Below are 26,496 nucleotides of genomic sequence, written 5' to 3'. Positions count from 1 at the left end.
CAATTAGGATAAGTGTTGGACAAAAAAAAAAGGATTAGTGGATAACATCTATAGCAGACTTTAGTAATAGTAAGTGGATAAGTGAATCAGGAAAATGAAAATATTCTAGAGTATAAAGTTACTTATACAGAAATAAGCCATTAGAAGTATACATGGTCCAGGAAAAAGTAATAAAAGTTAATAGAATGGTATCTATATTCTATTGAGCATTTTATCTTGGCGTGTATTTTTTTTTTTTTTCCGTTTAAATCAAGTTTTTTCTCTTGACAAAGAACTTGCGTCTAATCAAGTGGATAATTAAATTTTGCAAAAAAAAAAATATGACCACCTATTCAACTTAGAATTAAATAATGGGAAAATGAAACTATATTTTGAATGTATTTTTTTTAAAAAAAAATTATTTAATTAAATTGAATTGATTTTGCAGTTTGTATTTTGTAAGTTGCGCTCCGTACAGGGCAGAGATAGACTCGAGCCGAGCCCCCATCTCGTTCGCATTAGAAAAAGTCAATGATTGATTTTTGGTCCAAAGCATTTTCCTCCTTTCTTTCTTTATCAATTCTAATGCCTCTCGAATTCTCAATCTCAATCCCAAATGGAGGCTTTTAAGTTTTAATTCATTTCCGAGTCAGAAAAAGTAACACCCATCCTTGAACTCTCACGCGCCGCCTTACGCGCCTCCTATCACCGCTCATTCCAATTTTCGACCCTCCATGGAACATCCCATGACGGACTCCGACCACAGCCGCCAGAACAACGTCCCCGTGCCAGAAAATAAATCTGATCCAAAGGACTCGGCTCCGGGAGCAAATGGAGATGGGAACGCGGGGGTTGCCGTTAACGCAGCGCAATCGGGACAGGAATCGGAGTCGCTGGGTCCTGAGGGGACGACGAAACGCACCGTATCTACCGGTAGCATCAGGAAGTCTGTGCATTGGAACCCTGATTTGGTTTCTGAAACCACCTTTGTATCTTCGCCTGAGCGATTCCGTTCGACTAGTTTCTCATCCTCAATGTCCCAGACTTCCATCAATGTGAAGGGTCAGTATGCGATTTGACTTGTATGAATAAATATGCCCAGTTGCGTGTCTATGTGAATGTCGATTTTGAAGGCTTTTGCGGAGCTAATGAACAATTCGGTGGTCCTGAATCAGATACGTTGGATACGGTTCGAAATGTGCTAGGAAGATGGGGAAGAAAGGTTGGAGAAGCGACGAAGAAGGCCGAGACTCTGGCTGGAAACACTTGGCAGCACTGTAAGTTTTACCGTTGAGTTATCTAATTTTTGGATTTATTTTTTGTGCTGGTTCCTTCGTCTAGTATTAATCTCTGGTGGATATGGAGAAAATATTCACTGAATGGTAAATGGCACTTGATTCACGGCCCCCCAAGTACATCCTTTCCTGAACCGATAACTGAAAACTCATGGTATTACTAATGGGAATAACATCAAATGTTTGTCTCCATCGATCGTTTTTTTTAGCGTTTTCGTGCCAAGAATTTGCTAGAAAATTACTATTAGAGTCCTGCAAACTCGATTATGACATGATAACCAATCGCACACAACTGTCAAATCGATGTTTAGTTAATGTAGTTTATTTCACAAATACTAGCACCGTGGGTCCAGTTCCAGAAGTGTTTCATTTTTCTTTGCTTATGTTTATTGGGACATCTTTGATCTTGGCATTATTATCATGTTTTTCCATGATACTTGTTCTAGTATGAAAGATCCTTTTATTTATTTATTTATATTGAATTTTTTTTTTCTGGGGGATTGATCCTAGATGATGGTTTGAGCCTTATTACATTCGCCAATTTTTTTAGGCACTAGGAAGTAGTTCATTCATGGGCGTTTCAATTTCCTGCATACTTGAAAGTTTGTTTGAAATGATGTTTTAACATAATATACATGTCCTGAGTACCAGCTTCTGGGATAGTTATCTTTTTTGTATGGTCTTTCCTTGGCCTTTGTATTCATAAAACATAAATTACACGTAAAATTTATTTTCTTGGGTCTTATATCTTAAACAGCACAGGAATGTTCACTTTTCATATATGCCTTGCTATTTTTTCCTTTAAATATAAGTGGTCTGACTACTTGATGAGTTGTCTACTCATTAAGCTTCATTTTAAGGTCTAGATCTTCATCTTATACTTAATGTAAAATTTTTCTTAGATCTACGACATAACTGTACTGAACTGGCTTTTTCTTGTCTAAATTATGTTGTGTTAAGTGAAAACAAGCCCTAGTTTTACTGAAGCTGCTCTCGGAAGAATTGCCCAGGGAACAAAGGTTCTGGCGGAAGGTGGTTATGAGAAAATTTTTCAACAGATGTTTGAGACAATTCCGGGGGAAAAGCTTCTGACTTCTTTTGCATGCTATCTATCCACGTCAGCTGGTCCAGTAATGGGAATTTTGTATATATCCACAGAGAAGATTACTTATTGTAGTGACAATCCTATTTCTTATAAATCTGACAACCGAACAGAGTGGAGCTATTATAAGGTACATATACAATAAACCCAAAAGAATGCTTAGGCTAGGAAAGTAATGGCATGGGGATTAATTTTCCTATCTATAGTTTAGTTTTATCTATCTGATTGGTTTATGTATATTTAGTGCTCTATCAATAGTCGTTGCATTCTGCATTTTCCAGGTTGGATTCAGCTTTAATTAGGTCTGGTTTTGGTTTAGAAGCTTTAGGGTTCATTGCACTCCATTCTTTTGAAAAGGGGCCCAGTTATATGACCCTCTTTTCTATTTTAACCTACCCTTTCCTCCTCTGAAATCAAATGACACTATCTCCCCAACAACTGGAGGTGGACTATTATTGTACTTGCTTTGACCAAATGTCTTTATAATTTATTTGTATTGTTTATATAATATGAAAAGAATTAAATTTTTATAAAAATGTGAAAGCGTCAATTTTTTAAATTTATAATAAATAAAATTCTATTTTTCAACCCAAAGTATATCACATTTAAATAAAAGTTTGAAAACAACTGTTATATAGTTTATATTTTTAATAAAAGAAATCAATTATTGTTTAGGGCATTTTTGTCTGATTTTAGGTCATGGATGCTTGACTGCTTGTGTATATTTTCGTAATATAAAGATTGGGTATTTTAAATGTTTCTTAGGTGGGGGGAGAGTGAGTCGCCCAACTTTCTATTTACCTTGGGACTTGGGAGGCTATACTTACAGCTATTTTTCAGGGAACCAGCTACTCTGTGGAATGCGTGCATGTGCTTGTGTTTGGCTAACATTGTAAAGGTAGTAAACTAGAGAGTAGAGATAAAAATCCTCATATCATTTTTCAATTATCATTACTCTGCAAGCCAAGTCTATGGTGCAATGATTGCACAAGTGAAACAGCCTTGTTGGCTGCAGTTTATAGACCATTGTATTTAAAAATGAGTTTGGGAGATAAAACAGCCAGCTGTTGCACCTTATAGTCAGCCTTGTCTTTATACAATGGTTATTCTAACTAAGCCATCAAGCTAGGTGAGACAAATGGGACTGTTATAATTCATTTTAAATTTCCATCTCTGGGTTCTTTGCCTATCAACCATGACAGAGAATTGTCTTTATCATGGATTTTATGCTAGTGAGAGACATCTTCATAATGGGGTAACGTGGAAACTGTGCTTTTATGTATGTCAAACTTCATCTACTAGCGGCTATAAATTCATTGTAACGTGTTCTTTGAAGTTTTATTCTCCTTGTTGGTGTGTTTTGAAATTCTGTCAATGGTTATTCTAACTAAGCCATCAAGCTAGGTGAGACAAATGGGACTGTTAATTCATTTTAAATTTCATCTCTGGGTTCTTTGCCTATCACCATGACAGAGAATTGTCTTTATCATGGATTTTATGCTAGTGAGAGACATCTTCATAATGGGGTAACGTGGAAACTGTGCTTTTATGTATGTCAAACTTCATCTACTAGCGGCTATAAATTCATTGTAACGTGTTCTTTGAAGTTTTATTCTCCTTGTTGGTGTGTTTTGAAATTCTGTAGCCTCAGAAGTCAGAACGTTGAAGCTTGAATACCTGAAAAGAGAAATTTGCTCAATGGGGAGTGTCCTTTGCAATCATCATTATATAAATATCTTCAGTTTCCTTGAGTTATATTAGCTAAAGTATTCAAGTAATTTTCATTTTTCGGTATGTTTGTTAATCATGTTCTGCTGGCCCCTCTGGGGTTCATCATGGATTCAGTTTTCGGTAGAACCATGTGGCCTTTAATTTGTGTTAAACTAATTTAAAGTCACACGAACTACATAGCCCATGTTAGTAATTCTTTAAAATCTTATAATATATTCCCCCCATCCCTATTGTGAAAATTTCTAACCCTGGAACCTCATATTTGCTGCTGACTTCTACTTACAGAACTCAACATATCTACACGCTCCCTAGAGCCACACATATTTTCACTATTATGAGTATTTTCGTAGAATTGATAGAAGTCACAAAACCATCTAAAATAGATGCAATTTGAAAATTTGGAGTAGAAGTATCAAAATAGATCATGACACATGAGGAAGAACTGGATTTTTTCTTTCTAATTTTAACTATAATTGTTTCTTTCTTCTCCTTTATATATTTATTTCATCCTTACAGTGATCATTCATCTTCTCAGTGATGAACCAAGGTACTTTGAGCAGTGATTATGTTTTAGTGCATTATCTGCACCTGACATGTAGTAAAATTTGTACGTCGATGTTTATCCCATAAAAGTAACAATAATTTTTGAAGTCCTCAAGCTGTCAAAGTGAAGGATAAGCTTCACTTCCTTGAGTGTGTTTAATTTGAGAATGGCGTTTTCAATGTGTGCATTTCGTTTTATTTAAAGATTAGTGAGTATGGCCTTAGGAGATTTGAAACTTTTCTAGCACACCTTGGTTGGCTCAGTGATATACATCGTATCACTTCCAACTATCATTCTTATCCCACAGTTCCTTAATCAACCATTTGCCTGTTTTATTATATGAGAAACGCCTGCATCAACCTTACCTTTGTTTTCAGTAAATTTAATACCTCCAATGTCTGCTTACATCCTGTTCCCAGACATTGACTTATTTAAAACTGTTTTGCGTAATTACCGGTGCCATTTCTCTGAATATATTTCCATTTAAGAGATTCTCCTACTATGCTTTTTCATGAACCCCCATTGGCAAAGTTGGAATATAACAGTCTCAACCGCACACAGCTCTTGAGCAAAGCTCTTCTTCCATTTCCATAAACAATCTTATTTTGCCAGAAAAGTTAAAACGTAATGAATTTCTGCTATTGAAGTATAGATTTGTCCTTATCCTTTTATCTAAATGATCATTGTTGGAAGTTTGAAAATCTGACCGAAAATTGGCGATCTATGTAGTTATGTGAAAAGCAATTTAGAAAGTTACTTTATGTATCTCAATTCTGCGGGAGGAGGGGGGCACTTGAGGTTATTCTAGGAGAAGGATTGCCGAAGCACTTTGTCACCTCTTAGGAGGTGAGATTTTGAATAAGCAATTGGAGATTACATTCTCTAAACAAACCCTTAGGACTTGCAAATTATTATGGATAATTGTACTCTTTCATGTTTCAACATCAAGAACTAGAAGCATATGGGTTTCTCTAAACACAGTCAAATAAGATTTGAAAAGCCAGTTGTGCTTCCACATTTTTAACACCCCGTATTCCTACCTTTCTTTCCCTCTTGTTCTCGGTACTTTAATGAATCTTTTAGATTTTTATGCTCCATTGTGTCTACATCTGTTGGGCCTCTTGTATTGGATTAATGGATTTGCTGGAAAGCAGAATCTTGTGTGATGCATGCTTTGACATCTTAAATACGGGATTTTTTTCTCCCCTTCTTTGATTTGATTGATATATAGTACTCCGTCCCATTTATAAATCACATTTTAGAAGGTTCATTTAGTCCTATTTATAAGTCATAGTGTGTCTTTTTAGGTAATATTTAAGGTGTTTTTAAAATTATCCTTCATGAGAGAAAAAAAAAGTAACATGATATTACTTTTTAAATTTATTATATAAGGGCATATTTGAAATTCTACACACTTTTATTTTTTATGTTCTTTTTTTGCATTGATGTTGATGAGGTTGGTAGAAATAACTTATTAAGAGGAGTGGAGGAGTAATAGTTTATCTTTCCTTTTTTTTTTTTGGGCTCTATTTTCTGTTATTTACTTATTTTTATATGTGTAGGTAATCATTCCATCACATCAGCTGAAAGTAGTCAATCCTTCATCAAGCAGAACCAATGCTGCTGAAAAGTACATCCAGGTGGTCTCTGTCGACAATCACGAATTTTGGTTCATGGGCTTCTTGAACTATGAAGGGGCTGTTGACTCCCTGCAAGAAGTTCTGCAAGCCAACAAAGAACCATCTTAAGAATGGAAGCTGTGTGCAGTAATCTAGACCTTCACCCCATTAATATACAGTGTGTATCTTGTAACAAAGTTTAAAGATTTGAAAATTCTGGTCTTGGGGCAGTTGGTTGAAGTATCCCGATCCCTGCAAATTTTTGACAGTTTTGTGGATATAGGTGCAGGGTTCATACCTAAAACCATTTGACGGAATTGCCAACGATATTCTAGTCTATAGAAATGTTCTTTGGTTACTATTCTCTTACCTATCTTTATTCTTGCGTGCCATAACTTGTAATGTGAAAAGTAGTTAGCAACTATCCTTTTGGTCATTAGCTACTGAATGTTTCACTGTCTCACCAACCCCACAGAACCTGCATATTTCTACTCTGAACAGTTAAACTTAGGTCACCAGCTCTATGGCAAACCCGAAGGATTGACTTTGTTCTTGTTCTATGGCTTTCAAGGTTACTGCTAAAGTATTCACCCTTTCGTAAGCATTTCTGTGAGTCATCGTCGTTTTTTCCTGCCAAACCTGAATGTAAACTTTGTTTAGTATATTAAATCTGGCTTATATCTTTGGACTATCGATTCAGTGGTTTCTTAGTTCGGTTTATATCATTGAATGAGTGCCGCCAATAGCTCAATTGGCTCAACAAGAAATTCCAATAACATAGTGAATGGAATCCATTTTTCTTTCCTGTCTAAGTGGGCTTGTTTTACACCATGTCATTATTACTCGATTTAAATTATCTAACAACAATGTACTTCCAAACAACAAAAATAAATTTATTCGGTTATAAATTATCACCCTGACTATCTGCCTGTACTATTTCAGGTGATGATTTTATTTTATTGATTTCATATGTTGTGCTGTTCTTGCTTTCCAAGTGAAAGTGTTGTTGGAACGATAGTGTAATGCAAGTGGTTTAAAATCAAAGATTGAACCAAAAATATAAATATTTAAACCATAAAATACCAAAGTGAGATTAAGCTAAATTACAAGAATCTCCCGCCATTACAGTTCTTTTGTTGTTTTAAACTTTTGTTCTCGTTTTAAAACTAAATGTTTTGGAATTGCTAATGTTTAGTTTATTATTATTATTAACTATATCCTCATTAAACTATCTATAATTGGTAATGAGAGTATTTTAATCTACATTGGGTAATGCTTCCTACATTATAAATTATATGAAAATTTATAAATTTAGATAAATTTTCATATGCCATTTCATTATTACACTTTACAAACTTACTTTTTCAAAATAAAAATATAAATTTTTAAAAATGCTCTTCAAATATATCTTATAATTGGTAATATAAAAAAAGTCTCATTAATAAAACCTTATTTTTGTCAATATATCTTATATTTTGAGATGCTGAACCTCCACAAAAAATCTCTTATAATTTGGGATAGAGTGAGTATTAATTAAGGGTAAAGATTTTTTTTTTTCAATTTTAAAGCCATTAATGAGGTAACCAAGTTTCTCCTATTCTAGTGAGATAGTTGAAAGCGACTTATATTTAAGATAGAGAGTGCTCCCTCTAGTTTCTATTATAATGCACTTTTAACTATTTATTGAAATCAATGAATGACGATTAACTTATTAAATGTTTTAAAATAAAAAAAAATAACTTTGGTCCCATTAAAAATAGGAAGAGTGAGACATACAATATACAATGAATCATAAAATTAAAATTACAATAGAGGTAAAATTAAAAGATGGTAATAAATAACCCTCCATATGTCTTATATTAAATATCAAATAATCCTTATAGAATGTACTTTATAACATGATGACAATACAAAGTATTAAAAAATTAAAATAAAAAAAATTAAATTACCATTCCCCTTCATAACAAATATAATACAATTCAATACTGTATAACACAAATGTAAAAAATATTACACCCTTTATAAATCATTATTCTCAATTTCATAAATTAAAATTACCATTCTCATCCATGAATGCAGTTCATCAATTCCATTCCACATTTTGATCATTTTATTTTTATCTTTTTTTTTTAATTCATCCCATTACATTCCTTACTCACAACCAAACAGGACCTTACTTTATTTTTAAATGGAAAAGACCATTACCTCACAATTATTCAATCAAATATTCATATTTATTATATATATATATATATATATATCATAAATTCAACAAAATAATAAGTGTAAAGATGAATTGTAACATCTATATATAATTATATTTGTTTATTTCACTCTCTTTTTGAACATGTAAATGCATGAAGATAGGGGATTCAAGTTCTTGAAGTAAATCATCAGAGTTTTTTATAGCAAGTGACCCCATAGTCTCCGCTAACCACTCAACTTGTCCAACCCTTTTTGATAATTTCACTGCTCTAAATTCTCTCCTATGCCTCCAAGTGTGGAAAAACACATATAGGCCGGTGTCTCTGGTGTACAAGTCGCACGACAACCTAATTAATAGCAACATCAATTTAGGTTTTAGGCTTTTTTTATGATTAACGAAGGTGGACCATCATCTACAGAAGACCAAAGACCAGATATTGTTAATGACCAGTGTATAGTGAAAGGCCTCAAATAATAAGCCATTGAAATCATCTGACGCTGTAACAAGTAGTGTGGGACATCTCATCTGGCTCTTTCGGCATCTTAATAGTGTCTTACATTAACCATCCGTAGATTGCTATGATTATTGAACCTGCAACGTCTTAATCAAGGAATCTGCTAAACTGTTTATAAAGCAGGCTTAAATCGTTTACATGACCCACTAACATATCTTTCACTTGCACGCGCGAATGTCATTTCTTATGGTTACACTTTTGCAAATATCCTTCTTTAAGTAGGATTAAATTAAAGCTGTAACCATAAAGTAAAACCAAAGCAACCCAATTATGTTAAAGGCAGCCATTGTAGCTTGTACATGCTTAACTCCACTGGGGAAACAAAAGTGGACACCTTCAACTGAAAGTCGATGTTCTGAAATGATCAGTAGATCAATGGTCGATTCACGAGGAAAACCTATTAGAACATATTTCTGTTAATATATTTGTGAGTTACTATGTTGCTTTAGAGTTGGGGTTGGCGTAATAATGAGTGAGCTTAATATATTAATCTCAATATTTGTCAGCGCGACAAAGTTAAAATTGTTTATCATCTAAAAGTTGTTTAATTTCTATTTTAAATCTGGTCCTCGATTGAGTTCTACTGCCATCGCTTCTTCTGTACGTTTTCTTTGTGGATGGAGTAAATAAGTGTTAATTTTATTACCTGTCATTCTCTTTCTAGGTTCTATTATCATGAGATGAGCATGTTTAAGAGTGGTAATTTTACTGTAGATTAACAGTGGACACAAGCGTTTAAGCAAGTTTTTAACGGGTCTTGAGCAAAGTATGCAATTCGACTGTTCCATTAAATCATGAGTCTTGAACAAAGTTATATTCTCTAAATCATGAATGAGTACATCTAGCTTGCTTGCTCGCTCGTCAATATAACAAGATCATGTCGGTGCCCTCTGGTGTGTGTGTGTGTGTGTGTGTGTGTGATATGGACCTTAATTGCTTTTAGGTCATCATAGCAAGTCTTATGTTTTAGCCTTAGGTTTTGTCTAAACGTGCCATCATTTCTGGGCCCTTTGAAATATTTTTTATTTGTATCGCTTTTTAGATTTTGCCAGCACAGACGCATATGATGTTCTTGCGTCTATTTCTTTATTGTATTTTGGATTTGGCGGAAGGTGATGGAAAGCCAAGAGGGGATGAATTAGCTCTGTTTCATTTTCTTTTTTATTATTATATCTCAGTTGTATATCTAGCTACTAACCACCAACAATTAGTGCCTACTCTTGAGTGTTCTTGTTACCATACATTTTCAATTACTTTACATTGATTAAGAAAAATAGTTAAGAATAGTTTAAAATTGTCAAAAATATTGTGATTCCCTTTCAATATTATCATCCAATTCAAATCAATACTCCATCGGGTCCTATCTATATACATAAATCACTTATAATATGTTTTATTAAAACTGAAAAAAATTTAAACCTTATTTTGTTTTGTCTAAAAATTTAACAAATTTTTAACTTTATTCATATTAAATATGCATATTTTAAAGAATTAATGATATTTTTGCCTTTTAATTTTGTTTGAAAGGTCATTGAGCACAATATACCTTAAACTTAATTATGGGTTAATCTTGTCTTTCAATGTTAAAATATTTTCTTCACCATTAGTGGCCCACATTACATTTTTTTAATATTTTTGTAATAAAATATTAAAAAATAATAAATAGATATTAAGCGTTTTTAATATCATGGTGATTAGGAAGGAAATATTTAATAATGAGGTATATAATTAACCTATTGTTGAGTTTAGGGTGCCTAATAATCTTTTGGGTAAAGGTGAGAGACAAAAAATAACTTAACCCTATTTCAAAAGTAAAATTCTTTAACATTTAATAACTTTTTTAATATTTAATAGAAGTAAAATGATAAAGATAAACACAATACTCATTAAAGTGTTTTATAAATAAAATCCAAAACAAATACTATTTATATGCCTTGTAAATAGGATCAGAAGAATATATACTCCTCTGATCCTATTTATAGCTATTTCTAACATGTTTTATGAAAATAAAAAAAAATTTAAAACTTATTAACTTTGTTTAAAAAATTAATAATTTTTTGACTTTATCCCTATTAAATAATATATATATATTATTAATATATTTTTTCTTTCAACATTTAATAGAAGTCAAATAAAAAATTTATAATAAAAATTTAATAAAATAATTTATAAAAAAAATTCTCTCTTTCAACAGGAATAGAGGTAGTTTTAGTTATAGTTGATTTAAATTAATATGGGTATGTGTGGTCAAGGAGAATTTAATGTAGTTGACTTTCTGTATACTGTACCTATCTTATATTTAGGACCGTATACACTTTCAAGAACGTGTTGTATGTTAAGAAGTGGGAAAGTGCTTTTTTCCCTAATCATCTCCTTTTTTTTAATATTTAGTATTTATAGTATAATGCCAACTAATCTGTATATGAGTTCGGTGAGGTCATGTATATGAAAGCTTTGTGAACTTGTTTTCTCTCCTTTAAAAGGTTCTTCAAACTCATAATTTTATTCAGGAGATTTTTTATTACAGACCACTCAATCAAACTATTATTGAATAGCCATAGTTAATTTTTTGAATAAATGAATAAATTATTCTTCAAACTTTTGGTTAAATAGCATCCTGACTCTAAGCTCATTTATTTCTTTAATTTTTAAAAATGATGCATTTTAGCCCTTGATATTAATAAAAGTTAATTTTAACTAATAGTTGATTAGAATTGACAAAAAATAGCCAAAAACTTAAAAAAAATTACAAAAAATAATTCAAAAAATAATAGAGAATGACCAAAAAAATTTTTTGGTCCTTTTCCCATAATTTTGTTGTTCAAAAGTCAAGAATCAATTTACACGATAAATGAATTCAGAATTTATAGTGATATTAAACTTAAAATTTAAGGAATAATTTATTCATTTATTCTTAAATTTTTTAATATTTTAAGATATACTAAAATTAATTTAATTCAAATAAATTAACTCTTTTCAAGTGTTGTGTATCTTTCCGGTCAAAAAAAAAAAAAGTGTTGTGTATCTAGCTACTATAAAACCAACAATTACTTCTTGCTTTTTAATTAATCATCCACTGCCCTTTTTTTCCTTAAAAAAAATTAGGAATGCTTTTTTTTTAATAACAAAACATTTGGTATCTAACATTGCCATCTAATCAAAATTTGAATTATGTCAAGTCTCATATTAAAAAAACTCTCTCAACATGTTTTCCCCTATATACGTAAGAATGAGCGAAGCAATATATATAATAAAAAAATGGAGACAGATCAATTACTTTGCGGCTACTGAGTGAAGTTTTTTTTTTTTTTTTGGTTGGACAATCAACAATGTTTGCAACCAAAAAATGATAACTAAATCAATTGTTCGTATTCGATAATGTTTGTCACAAATTCCTTAATTCAAACCCGTAAAATGCAAGGGATCGGCTAGTTTTGTTTTAAAACATGTTGAATTACTTACCACTTAATTCCCAAGCCATTATTGGTTAGCTCTAATCATTTTTAATATTTTATTATATATTAAATGTCAATAAATAATACATTAATATATTGTCTAAATAACTCTTTGAAAAAAAATTTGCATTAGATGTTATGCTTATTTAGAAACTCTAATAGTGAAAACACTTAAAAGAATATTATATATATATATATATATATATATAAGTTCTCTCCTTTATTATCTTTCATTATGGTTAGCTACATTTGTAAGTGAATACGTGTGTAGTTTAAGAAAAATAAGCAGATTACCTATTATCTCTCATATATTATACTCCCTCCATTTTTAAACATAAGAGAAAATAAATAACTCAAAAAGTTTAAGAAAATTAATTAAGTGTAATAATTATGTCTAAAAATAAAAAATTAGATTAAACTATCCCTACAATTAATAAAACAAATTTGTCTAGTAAAAATAAATATTAACTTTATGAGGGATAATTTAAAAAAAATGTAATAAATGTTTTTGAAATTTGTAAGTTTGCTTATAAATAGAATTAAAAAAATGTTAATTTCTTTTGTGTTACAAAACGAAATAGTATATAATAAGAACCATGTAATAATAACAGTAAGAGGAGAAGTGGTAAACTAGTAATGGTGCGAGAAAGAATGAAGAAATAATATAATGGAATATAGGAAGGAAAGTGAGTGGTAAATATAGAAGATTAGAGGGTCGCGATGATGCAATTGTCATAAAGATACACATGATGATGAACTGATGAACACAGAGGCCACTGAGACGAATATCTTCCATTTAGGTACTATCTGGATGCTTAGTGGAACTTCCATTTGACATTGTCACCTCTTATTCTCCCACCACCTTCTTCGCTTTCATTATTACCTTTCTCACCCGTCCTGCTATGCACATGCTATCCATATATATATACACAGTTCTTCTAATTTCACCTCTTATTATATTTCTAAATATCAGATACTACAAGCCAGGCAATCAATCACCATGCATGTACGATGCCACATACACCAAGGAAAAAAGAGTTACATGTAAACAAAAACAATGATGAATAGTTAGAGTTTGGGAAATAAAAGGGAACAGCCTTTATCCTTTTGCCTGATGTCAACCAAACCAGAGGTGGTGGTGGTGGGGAAGACAGATCCTCCCCATATAAATGTTGCAGAAAACGCCCCTCTAACCTCTTCTCTCTCTCTCTCTCTCTCTCTCTCTCTCTCTCTCTTTGTTGCCTTCTTTTTCATCATTCAATTATGTTAATGACGCGAACCCATCTCATGTTTTTCTTCAATTCACCGTCTTTCTTTGATATTTTGCTGATGAATAATAAAGCTCATAGATATGTACATACATACATATATATATACAGTAGAGATCATAGAAAGGCTGAGGGATGTGAGGACGGGGTAGGAAAAAGGAAGACAAGGAGTGGTGTACATGTAAAGAATCAGATTCTGGTAAGGAATTCATATCTCATGTATGATCTAAGCATTGGAAAGAAGGCAGAGGGAAAAGCAAGAAGCAAGCTGAGGAATGCGGGCCACAGTCTGAGCGTGTATGTATGTGTATGTGTTCTGTGTGAGTACGTGAGACACAGAGAGAGAGAGAGAGAGAGAGAGAGAGAGAGAGAAGCTGCAAAAGAATATAGAAATGGAAACACGATCGTCCCACTCTTTTTCTCGTCTTGTCACCATCCACTTTCCTTCCCACTCAATTCCCTCTTCTCGTCTCTCTCTCTCTCCCATCCACTTTCCTTTTCCCCGCAATTCCCTCCTCTCTCTCTCTCTCTCTCTCTCTCTCTCTCTCTATATCTGATTTTCAATTCACCCTCTCCATCAAGAAACACGAGAGAGAACCTTTTTCTTTCTTCTTTCTCTCTAAATCCGTCCCGTTTGGTGTCATAGTGTGAGAGATTTCATTTCATCAGATTCTTGTTCAATGATAAGTGCCCGTTCCGTTGAGCACTTTTTTACGAGTGATATGGAGAGAGAAAGACAAGGGCACTGGCTTTAGCGTGCAAGGAAGAAGAAAAAGGGGGGGAGAGGGAGTGACACACACAAATAAATCAATGTCATGATTCAAACATATATTCCGTAGCCATGAGAATACAATTAAAAGGTGTCGTTTTTTTCTTTCTGTCTTCTACTGTGCGGTTCCCCTCCGCCTGACACCCAACACAAAACGCCACTCAACCCCAAAATGGACCTCCAAAATTATTTGCCACCCCATTCTTTGATTTAATTTCTCCAAACTAATTCATGATACAAGTTCATAAGAGTAGGTGTGTGTGCGCCTGCTGTCTATAAGCCCTAATAAATTGAGGCTATCATGTACTATTCGAGTATGAAAATGAGCAAAGTTGAGTGATGACTCACTTGACCCTTGTAGAAGAGGAAGAGGGTTGTCCTCTAGAGGTTGAGCCCTTCTTTAAAATTTTTATTTTCTGAAATGTTTTTGGTTTAATTTTAGACACTGAGCTAGGAAATTTAAATGATGGATTGTGTTGTGCTAATTTCATATTCAATGAATTATGACTTGAACTACTATATATGAATGGTGGTGTATTTGAATCTTTGTTTGATTTGTCTAAATTACAAGGGTATGGTTTAATTTTTTTAAAGGCAGCTCAAAAAGACCCGACAGACTCTTATTATCAGTTGTAATTTTTAATTTGTGTAATGCGTTAAGAAGTTACATGCAAGAGGCAAGAGTAAGAAAATTTATGTGATAATATTTCAAAAGTAAAGAAAGAAGCGTAATATATATATTATGAAGCCTAGGAAAATTACTATGATGATGACACAAGTAAATCATATTTAATGAACTCGTGAATTAAAATTTGATTAGCCATGTGAACATTCTATCAGCATATAAATGAGTCTTTACAGCGTGAGAAGCGGGTTAATAATCGCAAGGTTCGACCCAAATGACATAAACCTGTAGAGATTTTAGTGAGAAAATAGAGATGCAGATGATAAGAAGAGGAAAGAAGAATGGGAGAGAAAGAGGACAAAGAGAGGTAGAGAGAGAAGGTGTGAGGCTGAAGGCGAGTGTCAGGACGTCGCATCAGATGTCCTTCGCTCCCTTCTCCCTGTTTCGGGACCCTCACATCCATTGCATTCGTGTAAAAAATTCCATTCAATTACACACACACACACACACACACACACTAGTTACAATTTTTTTTTAGAGAGAACCAAATCTAAGAATTCGAAGAAAACAATTCCTAAACAAAAATTAATAATAAATTTCGTTAAAAAATTAATTTTTTATTTTAATAATAATCTATTATATATTAGTTTTTGTTCATAAATAATCATCTTTTCAAGTTTTTAAATGTAATTCTTCTTTTTTTTATATATATTCTTGTGTTGAAGACTGTAATATTATATTTCAAGTACAATTGGCGATTAAATATAAGTACATTTTTAATGGGAATTCAAATCTTATTTTGTCGTTTTGTGAACTTGCAAAAAATTAATATTTTTTGTTAAATTCGTCTTGTTAATATAGAATAATAACATTTGAAAATGAAATGATTTATTTGTAATTAAAATTTCTGAACATTTTTAACTCAGTTATCGAAAAAGTAATTTATGGAGACTTGTCCATCATCCCCAAAAAAAGCCCATGTCCTTAATTTGACTTGATATTCTTAGCTTAAATTTGTGTTAAATATATATGTATTTATTATTAGTAGCAGTGATTTAGTAATTAAGGGAAATAAGCAGTGCTTAAAGATACTGTCTTCAATAGCTATTTCAATATTTCATGACAGCAATGTAGATTAAACAGTGTCTTCCTACACAAAGAATAGGAGCATATAACAGCAAAAACAATAATCATAATACAACTCTGGCAATATGAGGAGGAAAGAAGAGGCTCAAGGACTCAAGAACCGGGCAAATGTGAATTCACGATCATCTAGACAAGAACTTTGGGCACCATAAACATTATTAGACATTAATGACAATTAAACATGACAATTTTTGGATGCTGGGTTTAAACATGATTAGGACGGAAAATAAACTGAATAATTAGAGATTAAATTAGAGACTGCCTTTAATTTACACAATCCAAATCCCCTTCCTCCATGTCCATCTATAGCCCAAGATGTACTTCTTCTTCTTCTTCTTTCTTATTTACACTCTCGTAGCGCCTCTTACTCAGGACAACGCGAAACTTTTCATTTGACCAAGTCAGACATAAACTACAACACTTACAAGTATATAACATTACGCTTGGAACTATGAGGGAGCTGAGTTGAGCCCCTTTGGTACCAATTCTAATGGTCCGCAATGATCTTAAGTTTGACCTGCATGTTTGGCTGGGCATGCCATAGAGCAGTCCATAATAAGTTGGCGTACGTATGTACGTGTTATGCGTCTTGGGTTATGTAAAAGAATTAGAAAGAAGTCACCTCTCTTGTTTAGCCATTATTGCGATATTTACTTTATATGATATCATTATGATTGTTAATTAGTGTTTGCTTGATTTGAATCCAAGATCTTTGATATTTTGTCAGCAAATATACATGAAACGACAAGGACGCTGTTAAATTGACATGCGCCGTGTGAGGTGGCCATAATTTCCTGTCTTTACGAAAACCCTTTCTTTGTTTTTTTTGACTGCCTAACTTTCTCTCCATAATAGTCCAAAAAACATTGTGTCCTAGCAGGTATGGGAACACCCAGAAACAGTACTCTTTTTTGGATTTAGAAAACCAGTCGAAGAAGAAAATAATAATAATAATAATAATAATATAATCATATATAATCCAGATCGATCCAACGGCAGGGGTGGTGAGTTGTTTGATCTTTGTAATAGGATTATTATTATTTTTTTCCTGCCACCTGCTATTTGCCCATTCCCTGATTTTGATGTGATTTGATTGCCATCACTTCCGTTTTCAAATACTTGTCTTTAAAAATTTTTGAAACTTCTTGATGAATTTATTTGTACTATCGTATTCAAACCGACAATTATATTTCGGTATTAAATTAGTACAAATTTTATACACCCAATAATTTATTATTATTATTTTTTTCTTTTTTGCGTGCTTCTTGCTTACAGCGAGCCTCGTAGTCATATAAGATAACAAGCGTTTCATTTTGCTTTGGCTTTTTTTGTGGAAAAGGGTGAAGGCAGATATGGCTTCGATTTGTTTCTCGCCGCTGGGTATATAAGCAAATTATTATGAGCTCGTGTCACTTGGCTCATTGAGTCAGACGTCAAACTTGCTTTGTGCAACCCTATTGTCACATACCTATAGTTATACTCTAGCTGGCTTTTTCTACTATCTAAGTTATTCAATCGAAAGGTGGGTGTGTGTGTGTGGCCCCACCCGAATATTTTTCTTCTAGCTTGCCCTTCACATTGATTCTTTTCAGTGTTATTTAGGACAGCCACTAGCAAATTGAGGATACAAATGGAATTGAACCGTGACCGTCCTCCGATAGTGGGGTTCATGATATTACCATCAAGTTACAAGATTATTGAGATATTGTCCAATTATCTTGATTATTACTATTTATGTTTTTACCATTTTGTACAAACCAAAACCCAAAATAAAAAGAACAAGCGCGCATGCGTGCGTGTTCTTTTCTTTTGCAGGTGTTTTGGGTGGTTTAGATGGTGTTTTCGAGAGAAGGGAAGGACAATGGCTCCTTATTTGCCCAGATACTTTCTCTAGATTGTGAGGCTTCCATCTCATGGATATATATATATATATATATATCTGTGTGTGTGTGTGTGTGTGTGCATATCTAATGTCTCTTTCTTTCTTCTATCTGCCCTCTAGTTGGTGAAGATGCTGACCCCTCAACCCTGCAGCACCCCGGCCCCCTACGCAATTCTTCCCAAAAACTCACGTCGTTTACCTCATTAAATCAACTTTGATGGTCGTTTTTCCCTCATTCAACTTCCCAATCCTTCTCAAGTCAAAAAGGGGGGCTTGGATAGTTTACTATCTCTCTAATACCCTTCCTAATACCCAAAATTTCGATCCTTCATTTAAGTGAGTTACATGAAATTGCTGCGACTATTAGTTGTAACGAAAGGCTGAAATTTTGGATGCTAAGATACTCTCTCTGTTTTTGTAAATATAAGTAAATTTTAATCAACTTTCACACAATATAAAAAAAATTGATTGATCATGATAATCATGTCAGAATTAAAAAGTTTAGACCAAATGGCCTTGCAATCCATGTTTACTTTAATTTTTAATTGTTTGCATGGTAATTTTTGAGGCCCAAACTCAACTCAACTCAATTTAATTGACTTTAAAATAATTAAAAAAATATGATCTTAGTTATTAGGTTAAAACTATCTGCATTCCACCCATGATGAGTAACTATGATGGAGGAAATAATTTTTAAATTCAAGGAAACTGATGATCATGAGATTTGGGCACCAAATTAGGATCATCTATAAATAGAGGAGCCCTCTATCAACAATCATCACCAGCATCAACAAACTGTCAATCCAATTTACAAACTCCACAACTACTACTTTATTTTATTTTTTCTTTTATTATATAATTTTGCTCTTTATTTTTCATTATACAGCAGGCATAGTCCCACCACCTCTTTCTTTAATTAATGTATATATATGCTTTTTGGTATTTGCATTAATTTTTTTTACTTTACATACTCACATTCGGGTGAATTATGATAAGGGAATTCGAACTCTTCATGTTTGATTAGATATTAGATTTTTTCATTCTTTTAAAAAATTGCATCTCTGGCACATCTTGCAACATCCCTTTTTATTTTTGTCAAACACTAATTTAATTTAATGATATTATCTACATATAAGAAACAATTTGAAAAATTGTAATAAATACGTCATGAAATTTATAATATTTTTTATAGAAAATAATAATAATAAATATAATGATTTTTTTATAATAATAAAATAATTCAGAGGTAGTAACACAAAAAACACTTTAAATATATTGATGGGGTTAAGTTTAGTGGGATGATAGTACAAGTCAACAATTTAAAAAAAAAAATTCCAAATTTCGAAGAAAGACTACCCCGAAAGTCTTCGGATTCATGGGTTAAATGTTCCGCCTGGTGTAGAGTGCACACTTCATTTATGGTTCCGCCACCGAACTGGTCGAATTTAACACTTAATGTGCGTAATAATTGACTCATGATTTAAGGTTTTTAATCCTTCAATTTGGGATTTAAAAACAAATTAATCATTTACTATTAGTAATCTCTTTCACTGATAGACGACATGAACTGACAGCACCAGTTAAAAATTTATCAGCAGCTACTTTAATCACAGAAAAGAAACGAAATACTTATGAATTTGACAGTACGTAAATCCATTTGCGTTTGGGAGCAGTACTAGTTTTAATTTTTAAAGTGAAAATATTATTATTATTTTTGGGTAACATTAAATGGAAAATATTAAGAAAAAAAGAATGGATGTTGTTGACGCAAAAAAGAGCGTCAGGTATGTCGGAGAAGACCACACGGAGCAGCAGCAACCATTAATGCCGACAATTTATATTTATTTTCCGATGTAACTCCCTTGTCTAGTTGTCTCTATCCTCCAACCCCACCCATTCTCTCTCTTCTCCTTCTCCTCCAACCCGCCACCCCATACCACCTCTCTCTCATCCTCATCCTCCTCTCTGGAAACAGGAAACACTCGATCACCGCCCCACGCGCCACCGTCACCTCTACCACCCAGTCGGGTCCCACCCACGTCAGTTCGGTTCAGGTACGGGAATGCGTGCGCTCAGGAACCCCTGATATTGACTCGCAGGGTTTCAGGGTTCCTCATCGGCGTTTGGTGAAGCGCGTATGTATGCACATGTCTTCACTGTCTCTCTCTCTCTCCTTTTTTTCCATTTTTTTCTCGTTCATCAGCTCACGTTCTTTCCTGCTTCTGCTGCAGTACACTGATACTAACAACTACTGTGCCCCCACAGTAAAAAAACTCGGGCTTCAGTAAAATCACTATACGGACAGATATAATTTTAGGAATACGACCGAAAACAGGTTAAGATTACCGGGTCACCGGTTATAGCCGGTGGAAAGATTTGAGAATAGATCAGATGGATTATCGCAGGGGGGGCACAACATAAACAGCTAAAGTATATCAATGAAGGAATGAATGAGGATTGATTTCTTTTCATGGTTCTTTCCCTGCTGGGTCAGAGAAATTGGTGGCCTTACCTTCTCTCTCGCTTTCCGTTCTAGGCACTGCCACTTCGCTTTCAAGTGTGGATTGGTTTGAATTCGACGGAGGAGCAGGACATGGATTTTGAGGAGCAAGATGAGGAACTCGGGATGGGGCCCGCCGGGAGTTACGACTCGATGGGGAACCCGACCCGGCTGAAAATGGCGAGTGGCGGAGAAGTGATGGTGGTCCAGGCCTCGAGGAATAGTAACAGCAAGGCGAGGTATAGAGAGTGCTTGAAGAACCACGCGGTGAGCATCGGAGGCCACGCGCTCGACGGCTGCGGTGAGTTCCTTCCGGCCGGAGTGGAAGGCACGATGGACGCCCTCAAATGCGCCGCTGTAACTGCCACCGTAATTTTCACCGCAAGGAGACGGACACGATCGGTATCGGAGTCGGGGACCCGTTTTTGTTGACCCACCACCCGCATCTCCACCAGCACCAGCCGCCTCAGTTCTCGCCGTATTACAGGACAGCGCCGGCGGGATATTTGCACTTGGGAGGACCGCAGAGGGGGGCAACGCTGGCGCTGCCGTCGACGTCGGGAGCAGGGTGCGGGACCCAGAGCACGAGGGACGATCAAGAGGACGTTTCGAATCCAAGTGCAGGAGGAGGTGGAGGAGGGGACGGGTCGAAGAAGAGGTTCAGGACGAAATTCTCGCAGGAGCAAAAAGACAAAATGCTGGCCTTGGCTGAGAGTCTGGGTTGGAGGATTCAGAAGCACGACGAGGCTGTGGTCCAGCAGTTCTGTAACGAGACGGGCGTGAAGCGTCACGTTCTCAAGGTTTGGATGCATAACAACAAGCACACTCTTGGTAAGAAGCCCTAGACATGATTTACTCCAAAGCGCTCCTACATAATGTCCTCACTCACCCCCCCCTGCGTTGTATCTATCTCCTTGGTAACTCTTTCTCTTGCTTCTTGAGATGAAAAATGAGCAATATTGGGTTGTTTCTTCGTTGTTTGAAGTCGAGTTCAAAGATGGGAAATTGTGTTTCTGACTGTCTTCTGAGAGAAGTCTAGCACTAGCTCAGGATCTTAGGGTTTCATTCTCTCTCTCTTTCTTCTTCTTCATCGTCATCTCATCCCGTTTTCGTTTTTAACATTGGGGAGAACCGTGGGGCTGTATACCTTTGAATGGTATCGGTGTTTAAAATGAACGTACGTACGGTTCCGCTCAGATTAGAGCAATTTATTGTTCCTGAACTGATTTAATTTCAGCGGTTTCTTTTAACTGTGAATGTCATGTATTAGCATTTATTTCAGCACAGGTGGCTGTCTAACATATATAGATGGTGCAGGCAAAGGTGTTTGCATTTGGATTTAATTAGGAAGTTTTGCTTAGATATATGATATCAACAGAGAAAAAGACGATGACTTGGTTATTAGCAGCTCATGATCACGACGAAGCTAAACTTAAAATAATAAAAAAAAAGACCACCTTTAGAAGGTTTGCGAACACAAACTCTACAGTATATCCTAAGACAGTTGGAAGTAGAAACTTTCTCGAAACCTTAAACGTGTTTCTGAGGCTGAATTCGTTTTTTTCCATGTCTTTCTATACGGCTTTGCTTGTTGCTCACTACTATTCTACTCCCAGTCTTTTGCGTCTCCGCCAAACTTTTTCTGCTTCCCGTCATTCATTCACTGAGCTATGCGGAACTTTTGAGTTTGTGTTTTTCTTTCTCTTCCTCATTATCGTTGTCCTTACATTATCTTGTGGTGGGGTACTAGAATCTGAAGTTTCTGAACTTCAATGTCTGTTTTAACTACTTTGTTAATAAGGTGAGGTTGCATATAATATAACTCTTCCATAAAGGATAAGGCATGGAAGAACTGAAGCAGATGTTCTGATGTCAGTGATACTCGGGAGGAAATGGGGGTTACAAATGATTTCTGTTACATAGCGTGCGTTTTATTTCTAGAATTTGAACTAATTTTTTAAAATAAAAAATGGGGGTTAAAAAAATCAGAGAAACTGAAAGAAAACTCATGCAGGATGTAGGATAAATACATCCATGATATACTCGTCTGACAATAATGTTACATTTATCTCCTCTCTAATTTTTATATTCCCACTTTTTTCTATTTGAGTTTGCCCCTTGATCTTTCTCTTTTATTTTGACTGTCGAATCCTTTACATTAATCTGGTATGTGGGTGTTTGAGTTCAAATTCAAAACAAGAATATGTATAACTAAACACACAAATCCACTACTACCATTGCAATGAAGGGGAGATTCGGACATGAAAGTAGATTCAACAAGGATCCCAAGTATTTGTACGAGGTTCATTACAGAATCTCTCGGCTCGTTATTATGGTTTTTAACTGCTGCTTAAATATGTACATACTGGCTTGATTTGGACAGGGTGAAAATGGGAAGAAAACATAGGAAAGAAATACTAGACAGGAAAATTTCCAAAAATTAAATTGTGAAAATGTTTTCTATTTTTTAAGTCTTTTTGTTTCCTAGTATTGTTTATTCTCTAATTCTCTGTCATCCAAATCAAGAGTTAGTGTACATGACGGAGCTATATGAGTGATTGAAAGAAAGTGAAATGCCTTAAAGCTGCTGATTAAACTACTTTAGGTCAATTAAAGAAATTGCGGAACATTCATAACAGGAAAACGAGTTTGATCAAAAAAATAGGTGCTCTTGCGTAGAGAGGTATGTTTTGAAATTAACAGGGATAATTAAGAAGGAAAACAAGCCGAAAGATGTAGCATGAAAGTTGATGGACTCTTGTTTTTGGGTTTAAGAGGTTATGATGAGCATTTTAATTTGTTGACAAGAGAATATAAGTTTCATCATAATGCATGACTGAATCTGCCCAGTACTTAAACCATGAGAATGATGGAGCGACTAAAATAAATCATATTGGGATGTGGTATAGTTCTTGTGGTCCTCTCTCTCTCTCTCACTCTCTCTCTCTCTCTCTCTCTATATATATATACATTCATTCATTCATTCGCCGCTCCCTCTTTGATTAGTACTAGACTGTGATAGCTCATTGATCTTCTTGTGCTCTTCCATCACTTGGGTTCTCCCTCCTTCACCTCTATCGTTTCACCAACAGTGAAAGGAAGTAGCATGACCAGCATAGAATAAAAACGCTGTAAGTTTGGTTTGAAGGCGTTGAAGATAAAATAAATCGAATAAAAAACTGACGATTATTGATGTATTGCGTGGGACATTCATTGAATAAGTAGATTTGTGCTGTTGACTGGCCTGCTCCTACTGTACATGTTTAAAATGAAAATTAAATTGGATACTTGGCATTTGTGCTGGCTTATCATCTTTAATTATATAGCAAATTATAAAAGATATATCATCAAATGAGATTGTAATTTTTTACATGAGGATAAGGGTAAGCTAAATGTTTGAACTAGCGAACAGGATTGAATGGCTGGAATTGAACTATTTGACTTGTCGACTCATTTTAAATAGGGAGAATAGCAGACACCAGAGGAGAAAGAGAATTATATACAAGTCTCATTTATCACAATTAATTATTTTCATGTCTATTGACAACCATTGTTTGAAGTAGCGAGCAGGATTGAATGCTTGGTATCGAACTATTTGTCTTGTTGACTCATTTTAAATAGGGGGAATGGCAGTGACCAGAGGAGGAAGAAAAAGAATTATATACAAGTTTCATTTAGCACAATTGATGATTCTCATGTCCATTGACAATTATGGGCAATTTCTCAAGCTCAATTGTCAATGGACTTGAAAATGATTGTCAATTTCTCAAGCTCAATTGTCAATGGACTTGAAAATGATTAATTGTGCTAGGTAGTATTGCTAATTAATTCTTAGAAAAGAGAAAGCAATAGGGGCCTTTTTTGTAGTTAGGTATAAATAAACCTACTCTTATTGCTTTTTAATCTTTTCTTTGAAGATAGAACTATTGTTAATTTATTTTTTTAATTAAAATTCAACTATATTTTCCCCACTAATAACATAATAGAAATTTTTTCATTAAAAAATATGTTGATTTGAACACAATTTCAAGTGAAGAAATTTAGAATCAAAAGGAAAAAGTAGCGAGAAGAGATAAAAATAAAAATGATAATTATAGAATATAAATAACTATTGAAAGTAAAGTAAGCCATATTTTATTATTGTTGATGAGATTTGTGAAAAAATAATTATAAAAATGTTAATTAAAAGTGAGAACTTGTCATGTACTCGTATTTAATGGACTAAATAAGAAAGTCACTTACAAAACTCCTTCGGTTTGCTAATGGGTGAACTCGCGAGCAATTCAACTACTACCACGCAATCCAAGTGTCGATGTCAGCGAAGTCAGACCTCCTGCCACGTAATTCTCAGTTGCCTCAAAACGCAGCGTTTGATGCTTGGAGCGCTTTGCGGCCTGTTCTTGAAATGTCAGCTTACGTGGCTTAGATCGGAATCGTTGCACTAGGTGACGCCTGTCGCTGCAAAACGCAACGTTTCAATGCATAATGTCACCCATCCGCCCTCAGCGTTTAGCTTAATGTCTTCCATGTCCCTAGAATGAGTTCTTTGGTTCCACGTTCATCGGACATTAATGGCGGTTATTTGTTTAATCAAAGCCTTAAACATGCTTTTGCGATAAAATCGACTCGTGTTTGTACGGCATGAAAGAGTACCGCCCTCCAACAACTACTTTGATGATTATTACATCATGGCTCCTCCAAAAAGCTCGGGGAGAAGCTGGTTTCGTCTGCAAGTCAACTCCGACCAACTTCAACGTCGGACTATTTATCACACGGGTCAACCCGGTCCCAATTCGTTTTTTGTTGGCCTGTTACAGGGATGGGGACAGACTCTCAGTCTTAGTGATTCCATGTCAGCTTAAGATTCCATGTGCTTCTTGGAGCTGGTTTAAATATTTGAATGTTGTTTCACCCGTGTGGAAGCCACTTGTTCAAATTATCACAAAACAGTTTTTTTAATTATCCAGGGCTCCAACTAATCAAAATCAAGTTAGATAGAATCATAATGATAAGCGTTGTGTGATGACAAACTTTTTAACAGATATTTAACGTGGGATTTAAATAATTTGAGAGCTTTGAATAAACTAGTACAATTTTTACTGAGTTAAACGCTTGTTGGTATTGATAAACAGTGTCCTAGATGTGAAGAGCAGAGGAATGATGATGGAGACCCAAAAAGACGTAAAGAGAGTGGAGAGGTTGTTTGGTGAAGATTCGATTGTACAAGAGACATGGAAAAAGGAGAAGACAAGAGTGTGGAGGAAAAAACGTAGAATCTAGCATTCTGGATGAGAAGGGGACTCAACGTACAAACAACTAGCAGAAGAAGAGGGGACCTCATAAGATTCGCTTGGATCATGAGTGTCTCATCCCCTAGAGCCAAACAAAAACAAAAACAAAAAACAAAAAACAAAAGGCAAAGGATTCCAAAGGTTAAGGTACCAGTTTCCGAGGAATTCAGCATGGCTTTCGCTTTCCGGATTCATGCCTCACTGCTTTTCCCTACACCTTCAAATTCCCTTCCCTCCTGCTTCCTCCTACCTAAACAACCTCATTTTCCTGTGCTTGGGCTTTCTCGCTTTTGTCATATTGGCCCAACAAAATGTACTCCTATTGCATCTGGGCTCCCTCCTCCTAATTTACTATACATCGGGTTGCTTAGTGTTTTAACCCTTAAAGGTGTTCTAAGCCTGGGACATGAGCTAATTTGGATCAAGATGAGACAAGACCTTTTTAGGCAAGGGCTGTATTACCAATATTACATTCTCACTCCAACTTGAGACCTTTGATTAGATTAGTATAACTCCTTTGCTAGTTGAATCAAGAATCCAATGGTTCAGGATTAGTTATGTGAGCATGCC

The 26,496-nt window shown here is 34.6% G+C and overlaps 2 protein-coding genes across 3 annotated transcripts; both read left to right on the top strand.

Moving 5' to 3' along the window:
- The first annotated feature begins 94 nt into the window (after nucleotides 1–94).
- LOC129322109 (GLABRA2 expression modulator-like) lies at nucleotides 95–6,990 on the top strand. 2 transcript variants are annotated; one of them, XM_054968172.1, is made up of 5 exons: nucleotides 95–1,041; nucleotides 1,155–1,256; nucleotides 2,235–2,506; nucleotides 5,381–5,497; nucleotides 6,214–6,350. In XM_054968172.1, exons 1-4 carry the CDS (start codon nucleotides 714–716, stop codon nucleotides 5,492–5,494), a joined length of 816 nt encoding a protein of 271 aa, XP_054824147.1. In that variant the 5' UTR covers nucleotides 95–713; the 3' UTR covers nucleotides 5,495–5,497; nucleotides 6,214–6,350. The 2 variants fall into 2 exon arrangements, with proteins under 2 accessions (XP_054824147.1, XP_054824146.1); XM_054968171.1 differs by lacking the exon at nucleotides 5,381–5,497 and having other exon boundaries at nucleotides 6,214–6,990.
- A 13,067-nt stretch (nucleotides 6,991–20,057) lies between these two features.
- On the top strand, nucleotides 20,058–21,889 carry LOC129323034 (zinc-finger homeodomain protein 2-like). Its single transcript, XM_054969573.1, is given in 3 exon segments — nucleotides 20,058–20,270; nucleotides 20,367–20,987; nucleotides 20,990–21,889. Coding segments are annotated over 2 exon segments (750 nt in total). The 5' UTR covers nucleotides 20,058–20,270; nucleotides 20,367–20,728; the 3' UTR covers nucleotides 21,481–21,889.
- The last annotated feature ends 4,607 nt before the right edge of the window (nucleotides 21,890–26,496 follow it).

The sequence above is a fragment of the Prosopis cineraria genome, unplaced genomic scaffold (genome assembly GCF_029017545.1).
Source record: "Prosopis cineraria cultivar Desert tree isolate PC_DT_omini unplaced genomic scaffold, ASM2901754v1 PC10, whole genome shotgun sequence".
In the NCBI taxonomy this organism is placed as follows: Eukaryota; Viridiplantae; Streptophyta; class Magnoliopsida; order Fabales; family Fabaceae; genus Prosopis; species Prosopis cineraria.
Note: the sequence above shows the minus strand (reverse complement) of the source record. Positions and strands in the feature narration are given on the sequence as shown.